Source organism: Haemorhous mexicanus, chromosome Z (genome assembly GCF_027477595.1).
Source record: "Haemorhous mexicanus isolate bHaeMex1 chromosome Z, bHaeMex1.pri, whole genome shotgun sequence".
Classification (NCBI taxonomy): domain Eukaryota; kingdom Metazoa; phylum Chordata; class Aves; order Passeriformes; family Fringillidae; genus Haemorhous; species Haemorhous mexicanus.
In genome coordinates, this window is record NC_082381.1 from 65,244,639 (window position 1) to 65,254,212 (window position 9,574).

At 43.3% G+C, this 9,574-nt stretch overlaps 1 protein-coding gene across 1 annotated transcript; it reads left to right on the forward strand.

The window, feature by feature from the left end:
• Nucleotides 1-357: 357 nt before the first annotated feature.
• CRHBP (corticotropin releasing hormone binding protein) lies at nucleotides 358-9,287 on the forward strand. The gene is made up of 7 exons (XM_059874037.1): nucleotides 358-453; nucleotides 878-971; nucleotides 1,580-1,737; nucleotides 3,716-3,926; nucleotides 5,617-5,765; nucleotides 7,056-7,173; nucleotides 8,578-9,287. Exons 1-7 carry the CDS (start codon nucleotides 373-375, stop codon nucleotides 8,733-8,735), a joined length of 969 nt encoding a protein of 322 aa, XP_059730020.1. The 5' UTR covers nucleotides 358-372; the 3' UTR covers nucleotides 8,736-9,287.
• The last annotated feature ends 287 nt before the right edge of the window (nucleotides 9,288-9,574 follow it).

Genomic DNA, 9,574 nt, shown 5'->3' on the forward strand with positions numbered 1-9,574 from the left:
TGCTTTGGAAAAACTGGGAGTAAACACAGTGTATGAGTGCCCTGTATATGTGCGCAGGGATGGGCTCTCTCCCCCAGAGGTTTTCAGCTATTCCACCAGAAGATTAGAAGGAAAGACATCTGCCAGAGAGGGGAATTCAACCGCCTTGAAAATTTGTGGCTGTAATTTGGACCCTTGTCATGCCCACGTACTGTGTCACTGTGAGAGGAATTCAGTTACCATGGGTTACCCTATCAGTACGGGGACCAAGTGCCTCCCCTCCCAGCAGCTCTATAAAAAGAGTCGCTCCAAGACACCCCAGCGGCTCCTGCATACCGGCACAGACCCGCAGAAACTCGGCCACAGGGGACGGCCGCCAGAGGAGGTGTCAGCATGCCGTCTGCTTTCCAGTTTCAATGCCACCTCGTTCTCATCTTCCTGGCAGCTTCCAAAGGAGAAACCAGATACCTAGAGGTGAGCAATAGGGCTAGTGATTAAACATCTCACTGTGCTTTTAGCTGCTATCTTCTAACTTGTGCTCTCACCTTTCAAGCATCGTGCTTTATTCTCTCTCCCTTTCCTCTTCCCACTTCTCCTGCATTAAACTTCTGCCTGGGTAACATTAATACAACAGTCCCATGTACTGTGTGCTACCCCTCTATTTGTGCTCAGCAATATTGCTGAGGATTTAAGAAACTCTCAGCACACTTAGCGGCTGGGCTTACCTCTTAGATCCCAACCTCTCTGCTGCAGGTTGCAGCTTTCAGCCAGAGCCCTTCCAAAGCTGAACTGTTTCTGGAGGGGGGACATAATACGCTGTGCCTATTCTTGGGAGGTGCAGGGAGAGAGCTGCTTTTCACTTTGCCCCAGACTCTTTTTTCCCTCCATCTTTAACCAGGTGAGGGATGCTGGTGAAGACGACCCCTTCCTACTCCTCAGTGAGGATCTGAAGCGAGAGCTGTCTGCAGGACAGATCTACCGGCGGTCACTCCGTGAGTTTCTTTGGTGCTCTGGTAGGGACTACTGGCAGGTGGAGAATCCTGGGGGTATCTCAGGGAGGGAAAGGGGCTAATTGGGAGTAGCAGCTCCAGGAGTTTTTGCAAGACTAGGGAGAAGAAGGACAAAGCATTAAACATGCAGAAACCCGTGGTTTAAGGCAGAGGGTTGGGGTTCATAGTTAATGGTCCCAAATAACTGGAGTAAGATGGGGATTCCCCACCCATGCCCCTAGGCAGGGTCACATTGCCGAGGGGTGGGGCAGGTGAGGAAGCTGTGACTGGAAAGAAATCTGAAAGAATAGTGTTCGTGCACTTGCGCGCATACACATACGGAGTTTTCTGCTCCGAGATGCATTGACACACCATCCCCCTTCATCCCCCCCGTCGCACGTTTGTGCTCACACCTGCCAGTTACTATTTATCCTCTGATGCTCAGCAGGCTCCTAATTGCTTCAGCTGGCTCTCCCTGTCCTCACTGCCAGCCGGATCCCAGTGCGGGGGGGCGTCTCTCCTATCCCCTCCTTCCCTGCACAGTGGGAGCTGGCACGGGGTCTTTCTGCAGAGCAGGCAGAGGCAGCAGCCCTTTGTCCCTGCTTCTCCAGGGTGCATTGACATGCTGAGTATAGAGGGGCAGTTCACCTTCACCGCAGACCAGCCACAGCTGCACTGCGCAACCTTCTTCATCGGGGAGCCCGAGGAGCTCATCACAATTCACTACGACTTTGTAAACATCGACTGCCAAGGGGGGGACTTCCTGAAGGTAAGAAACTGCAAGTCGCAGCTCTCCTCTGACTTGTGAGCTGTGTGCTGTGTGTGCAAGGGGCAGGGGAGTGCATGTGCACACCCGTGTGTTGCTTGCGTTTGTGTGTAAAGAACAGGAAAAGCAACCGCCTCTGGGGTGGCTCTTTCTGCTCCCTGAGGCACTCTCAGTACGTGTCCCCCACATCACCACTCCTCTAAAGCAAAGTCAGATGCAGGATGAGGATCCCTGTCCAGCCTACAATACTGGCTCTTCTGAACTTTTCAAGAAGTGCCTCTATAGAGTGTTCATACCCTGGTGGACCACTGAAAATTTGGTTAGTAGCATTTGCTCATTGCACTGTGAATCAGATGAGCCCAGCAGATAATGATGCATTTCTCTGGATCGTGGTTACTGCTCTGGGATCTCTCCTCTCAGGTCACTTAGCACTGGATTACCAGTGAGTGGATCATTGCAGGCTTTCTTTAAAATTTCCCTGCTAGAACTTTTCAGGAGGGAAATTGGCTCTGGAAATTGGCTCATTGGCTCTGAACAGAAAGCGGCTCGTGACTCAGAGCCATTTATATTCCAATGTTAAAAAACTTTACCAGCACATTTCTCTGGCAGGCAGGAGCACTCACCAAGATCTGCACTCAGTCAAGGAGAGAAGGGGAGGCTCCATGGTCCCTGGCTCCCTTCGCCTTGCACTTTTCCCTTTGTGCTGAAATGGCAAGGCACAGAATAGACCACATCCCATCTAGTGGCAAGCCAAAGTCCAGGAACAGAGTGAAGGAGGAAGGCTGCTCTTCAGCCCTTTCCTTGTCTCCTGGTCAGAATTCTGTCCTTCCATTCCGTATCTTGGCTGACATCTCTCCCCACGTGGCTACAGGGAGGCTGATATCAGATTCTTGTGGGGCTAAGACTTTTGTACTTGCACTCATGGTCACTCATGGAGGCTAGAAAAATGCCAAGATATCTTTTATGTTTTAATGAGCTTTCCTTTCTTTGGTAATGGTGTCCCAAACTCTTCTCTATTTTATATATATGTGTGTATGTATGTATGTATGTATGTATAGGCAGCTTTTCCCTCATGTAATTTGAGCACCTGCATCCTATTACTTCAGAAACTTATAGTTCGGGCAAATCCAGAGACAGATCCTGATGCATCAGGAACATCAGGAATTCTCACATCAGAATTATTGACTGAAGCGATGGCTGAACCTGGTTCCTGAATTTTGGGAGTATTGACTGAAGTGTTCAAGGAATTGCCATGTGAGAGCAGCTAGGAGGGAATTGAAACAGCAAGGCAGGCAGCCGGGTGTCTATGCTAGAACTAATACGTATTTCTACTTCTGATCTGAAGATGGAGAAGGAAAATTGTTGCTTTTTTGTTATGAAGCAAAGATTTGTAGCAGTTGATGCTTAAGGTCCAGATAAATAATGCAGGATTTTTTTTTTTTGTTTTCTAGTGGTTAGGATGAGGTAAAATAGCTGACACAAGTAAGAGCAATACTGCCAGTAATTCTTCCCCGAAGGCTTTTTTATCCCAATATCTCTGCAAGACCACTGGGACCATTAATGACAAGCTGTAAAGCATCCAAATCAAGCTGGTCAAAAACTCCTCATAGTAACAATGTAATTGCAAAAAAAAAAAAAAAAAAAAAAAAGATTGTGATGATGCTGAAGAAAAAAGAGATACCTCCCTAAAAAAACCAAAAAGTTTCACCTGAAGAAGATAACATATGAAGAAGATAACATTAAAAGTTACATGTATCCCTTTCCTAAACATCCATGAATAATGAATAAACATCCATGAAGCATGAATATTTAGTTAAATGTTAGGAAATCAATAAATACAGAGAATTTTTGTCTTCGGTATGTGGCTTTGAACAGGTTTTATAGTGTCAAAAGAAAAGAGTGTCTGCTATACTTCATGTTTCTGTTCTCTGCTAGCAGAGTATTAAGCAAAATCTTGTTTTATGTTGTTGAACATCTGTAGGTGTTTGATGGATGGATACTCAAAGGAGAGAAATTTCCCAGTTCCTTGGACCATCCTCTCACCACTTCTCAAAGATATGTAGACTTCTGTGAGACTGGGAATATTCAGAGGAGCATCAGATCATCACAGAATGTGGCAATGATCTTCTTCAGGATTCAGCTACCAGGCAATGGATTTACTGTCACAGTCAAGAAAAACAGGAATCTCTTCCGTAAGTCTGCATTTCATACCACCAAAGGGGCTTGAATTTGGGGCAGGAAGCAAAGAGGACATGTTGCTTTGCACTGAGTTTTCTCGCTGTGGTTATCTGCACTGACACGGTTGCAGTAAGGCAGGTGGAGCCATGAGCACCTGCAGGCTTCATCCAGGCTCAGAGTGAGTCCCAAGAAAACAAGGGAGCTTAAGAGATCACACAGGCTTCAATATGCAAAACCATAAGGCTTTTTATTTCAAATAAGATCCCACCCAGTCTAAAATTGGCACGTTCCAACACATTTAGCTAGAACCAATAGTGTTAGTTGAGCAACTTCAATCTCAGTGTTTTCTAGATCCGGGTGAACAATGAGGAAAAAATATTCAAAAAAGGTTAACAGTAAAATCAGTGTATTGAATGGTAATGTGGTAGTTATGAGAGATACACAATCACAGAGATCAATCTGCAAGTTCTTTGCCTAAGCCTCTGAGCTGGCAAGGCACAAATTATCATAGAATTGTAGAACAGCTTAGGTTGAAAGAGATCATAAGGATGACCTTGTTTCAAACCCTCCCACCATGGCCAGGAATGCCACGTGCTAATCCAGGTTATCCAGGGCCTCATCCAACCTGGTCATGACCTCTTCCAGCAGTGGACCACCCACAACTTGACTGGGCAACCTGTTCCAGTACCTCAGTTGAATTATGTTTTCCAGAGAAGACAAGACATTTAACAATTACTGTTCAGGCCAGTCTGATTTATCTCCTAACTGCTCAAAGTGACCAAACAAAACAAAAACAGAACAAATAAACAAACAAACAACAACAAACAAATAAAACCCCCACCCAAACATCAAACAACCCCAAAAACAACAAAAGAAAAAAAAACAAACAAAAACCACACACGCGAGCACTCACACACACACACACACACACACACACACAAACCAAACAAACAAAAAACCACCAAAACCCAAAACCAGTGACAGTACATCTGCTATGTCTTTACTCCAAGTTATTCAGACTTGGGCCCGCAAGCTAGGTCCCCACCCTGGTGAGGCTTCATGCCCATGGATGTGATTATTGTATTCAACTGCTGGAGGTGCCTGGTGTCTCTCACTGTCCTGCTAAAGAAACTGCAGGACTCCAGATCTATGTCAAGGATCCCTTGGGTGGCTCCCATAGAGGATAAGTTACACCTTTACCTGAACTCCTAAGTCTGAACTTAAAGATGAAATCATGCTCTCATTTCAGTGAGATATTTTGCAGTGTAAGGAACTCCAGTTCAGAAGAGCAGAATAGGATTCAGGGAGTTGCTGGCAATATCAGGCAGTAAGCTGTCAAAACTAAACACAGTTCCTCCCTCCACCAATGTTTCGCCTCCTTCAAACTGACAAACTGTATGAGCCCTTGACAGCATGAGCCATACAGAATGATGTACGGATTTCAGGATGAGCTCTTCTATTGACTGCTTCACCCTCAGGTTCTGCCAGACCTCATGCTATATAGTAAAAAAATGGGGAAGGAATTTTTAAGGAACTAATGCTATGCAAGAGCCTCAGAAAACGCCACACATTTTTGTTTTCAGCATTTGGTTGTAACTCACAGTAATTAAACAATCTCTGCTTTTTTGGTACTGTAATGATGTAGTTTTGCTACATGCAGTGATGACTGGACAAGTAACTCTTGCACCTTTTCCTGTGTCCCAGCTTGCAATGTCATCTCTCAGACCCCCTCAGGAAGGTTTACCATGGTCATTCCTCACCAGCACAGAAACTGCAGCTTCTCCATAATCTACCCAGTGGTGATAAAAATATCTGATCTTATCCTGGGACATTTAAATGGTCTCTTTTTAAAGGTGAGATCTTTATATCCTAAGAAAATATTAGCATGGGCAATTTTTGTGGGCACAGAAGAGGGAAGGCTGTGGTGCTGGTTGCTAAGTCATGGGTGTTCTGGACTTCTTGTGTGCACGAAGAGGGCTCTGGTTTCCCCCTGAGAGGAGAGCTGGGGCTGTCTCTGTCGCGACTGTCTCTGTAATGTTGCAATGGCAGCCAAATTATGCAAAGTATCATTAATGAATGTAACAATTGCTTGCCATAACAAAGGGTAAGGATTTCATTATAAAGAAAGGAGCGCTCTCTCTGAGAGCTGTCTGTCTGTACTTAATGAAAGCAGAAAACACCTGAAGAGAGAAAGGAGCCACTAGATAGCAAGGTATCATCACAGACAAAATACAAACATGCTCGCAACTGATTTCCTGCTCCATATGCTGGGCATTTCCTGCTCTCATCTCGGATATTTGGTGCTTGGTGACAAACCAACAGAAGAAGACAGGAGATATTGGTGATACCTGTGCCTGGAAGGTGCCGATTTCAAAATATTCAGAAGAATAGAGCAAGGAAATTTGTTTTCTCCTGCCAGTGAGTCTGACAGCCTAAGTTCTTCAAGGAGATTGCCAGTGTCTGAACAAGCCAGTTTTTGAGAGATGGGCAAGTGAATTAGTTGACTTATTCAGTGGTGAGCAGAAAAGGACAACAGCACAGGAAGGTAAAGAAACCAGGCACTCAAATACCAGCATAGGGATGACAGCCCAAAGGTGCTCAAGGTGAGCATGCAAGATATTTTTGGCAAAGAGCATTAATTTCAGGAAGATTGTAGATATAATATACAGCATGCCATTGTTTTCAGAAAAAAACTGTTCTTTTTGTTAATTTCTACCTTAATTTACTTTGCCACAATGGTGCCATTTTAGCATTTTTTTAGGAATGAGTATGGTATAGTGGAACAGAAGCTCCTGCCTGCCAGCTGAATATAGGAATACATACAGCTCATGTCTGCATTAATTTGCTTACGTGTTTAAGCATCCAGAAACAGATTGCTTATCTGCATTAAAAGCAGTTGAATCAACACCTTTTCTAGTTGTCAGTAATTTTCAGAGTCTGCTTAGGTCTTTCTTTGGAATGCCTTAAGAAAATTAACTTACTAATGTAAAATCAAGGTAGTACTGCTCAGGATGAGAAATTGATTTCATACAGCTTTAAGCACAGGGGATTTCTAAAACCTATTGTTAGCTGCAATAATGTCTGCAGACCTGCTACATTTTGGAGATGAATGGTAAATAACATTTGGTCTCTGCCTTTTTAAGAAACCATCTGCAAGCTGTGCAGGAGTGGGAGATTTTGTAGAGCTTCTTGGAGGAGCTGGCTTAGACCCATCCAAGATGTTTCCACTAGCTGACCTCTGTCATTCCTTTCATGGGTCTGGTAAGAACTTCTTCCAATTACCTCCACGTAATAAAATAATTAACCATAATAAGGCATGCAGAGACCATCACACACATCTGGACTGCCTGCTAGACTGGTGAACTCAACATTTAGCAGAACATGGGAGCTAAAGCCTGTGGTTTGGCAATGTGTTACAGCACACCCATGACCACCTCCATTTGCCCCTTCAGTAATCATTATGACAAGGCTGAATTAGACATATTTAAAAAATTCTTGTCCTATGACAAAAATAATTATTAGAATGTCAGCACATAAAAAGGTCTGGAAATTCACAACAAATCAGGACAGATTGTTACACTTTCAGTTAAAGGGCTTTTCTCTTATTTACTCAGTGTTCCCAAGACCTTTTCTGCTGCTGGCGTAACACCTACCCCAAAAGCCTCAGAGTTCCCATTCTATACTTTGAACCTGCTGGGGCTCTGAACCTGTCTCATTATCATGCTGGTCCAGTGCCTTCTTCCTCCCCATAAAAATAAGAAGTTCCAGTTTCCCTAATACTCAACAGCAGGCTGCAAAGTGTGGCAGTGATATGACAGACTAACCCCTGTGGCACACCTGTCATATCTCAGGAGTACCAACAGGGCACTGGAGAAGCAGCATTTCCACAGCACTGCAGGGCAGGAGTGTGCCTGGCCCTGGTGGTCTCCCTTGCCCTTCATCACACTACAACTTAACAGTCCAGGCACTTTTCAAAGACTTAACTGGTAAGTGCTGCTGTTGAATGATAATACTGAGCACTGGAATGAGATTAAAATGTGTTTTCCTGGTGGTGTGAGGGAAGTGGAAATCCATCTCAGCAGCTTCTCCTCCCCCAGTGACATGCCAGATTTCTCCTCAAGTGAGGAAGTTCCCCAAGCTCCCCAAAAAGGCTTTGCCAAGCCTCCACTCAAATGGCTTGCCTAAAGCAGCAGTTAGTAACATTTAATTTCCCTCAGAGTGGGACCATGTGCTGGGCACTACCATTTGAGTTTGTCTCGACAGGACTCTCCCATGCCTTTGTTCCTGTGAAGAATGTCCTTACATACAAATCCACTCGTCCCTCTAATGGGAAACATTTTGATGTTGCTAATTTTGGCTATCTCCAGGAGAGAGTGCCATTACCCATCACTCATGGTATCCAACGGTAGCACATAGACATGCAGTAGCATTTGGATGAGGGAAGGATACTTGATTAAATACCCAAGCATTGTAAATCAAAACTAACAAACACAAAAGTTAATCAGCAATATCACCACCGGCAGGTCCCATGACACATGAATTTGCTTTATTTCCAAAACTGCATGTATCGGTGCTTCATAATTCCCATCATTATACATCTCTTTTCTCTCACTTTCTCTCATACAAATGTTTTTATGCCCCCTTATATCTCTTTTCCCTAAATAGCCCAAATGAAGATTGGCTGTGACAACACTGTGCTTCGAATGGTCTCCAGTGGCAAACACATCAACCGTGTGACGTTTGAGTATCATCAGCTGGATCTGCAGGAAACAGAAGCAAGAAAGGAGAACAGCATTGAGGAATTCTGCTTTCCTAGTATCTGAGAAACCAGGACATGCATCTTCACATAGCTAATGAAAATAAAGTTCTATAATAATGTATTTTTTCCTTTAATTAGCTGGTGGTGTCGAGCCTTTCTATAAGCATATTTCTTTTCTCATACAAATCAGTCATTTCCATCAGCAAGCAGGAAAAAGCAACAAATGTATTAGTCTTTGTTATTATCATTAAATTCTTTCTGCAATGTTTAAGCTCATTTACCATACCGAAAATAAATAGCAAGAATAGAAGGGTATTTTCTGTACCAATATTATTAGGAAAATAGACAAAAAACCTAGTCTGGGGATATATTAAACCCACAATAAATATAAACTTCATGCAGCAGCTTTATCCTTTTATATCAAGTATAAACAAATAAAAAAAAAGATGGTGAAATACAATTCCTGTTTTGTAAGAGGAAGCCAAACATTCGTGTGCGTAAAAACTACTGTTTTACTTATGACTATAAATGTACTATTTATTTCTAATGACATGTTTTTAATAAAAATTTATAGCATGAGACTTCCTTACACAAATCCAAACATAAATAAATACATTCAAAGAGTTGGCAAAGAGTTCCTATGTTGTATTTTTTCTGAAGAGGTCTTTTAACATACTGATAAAACTTCCTAAGTCTTGTGCAGTTTTCTGGAAATCAAAATTGTGAATACAAGTTGCTGAAAAGCCATGAACTATTATGAGCAAAATTTGGTTTCTCTAGGTTGGTTTTCCCTCCCACACAGAATAGGTTTCAGAAGTACACTTACTGGTGCCTTCCCTCTTTCAGATTTTTGGTCAGATGTCCTGCTGACCCATGAAGGCAAGGATACAAAAATATTGATTT

What these genes read in the sequence shown, in the direction of transcription:
- CRHBP (XM_059874037.1), top strand. Translation starts at nt 373, where the DNA reads ATGCCGTCTGCTTTCCAGTTTCAATGCCACCTCGTTCTCATCTTCCTG. An exon ending in AAGGGGGGGACTTCCTGAAG is followed by an intron (nt 1,738 to 3,715) that starts GTAAGAAACTGC and finishes GAACATCTGTAG; the next exon opens with GTGTTTGATGGATGGATACT. An exon ending in TAAATGGTCTCTTTTTAAAG is followed by an intron (nt 5,766 to 7,055) that starts GTGAGATCTTTA and finishes TGCCTTTTTAAG; the next exon opens with AAACCATCTGCAAGCTGTGC.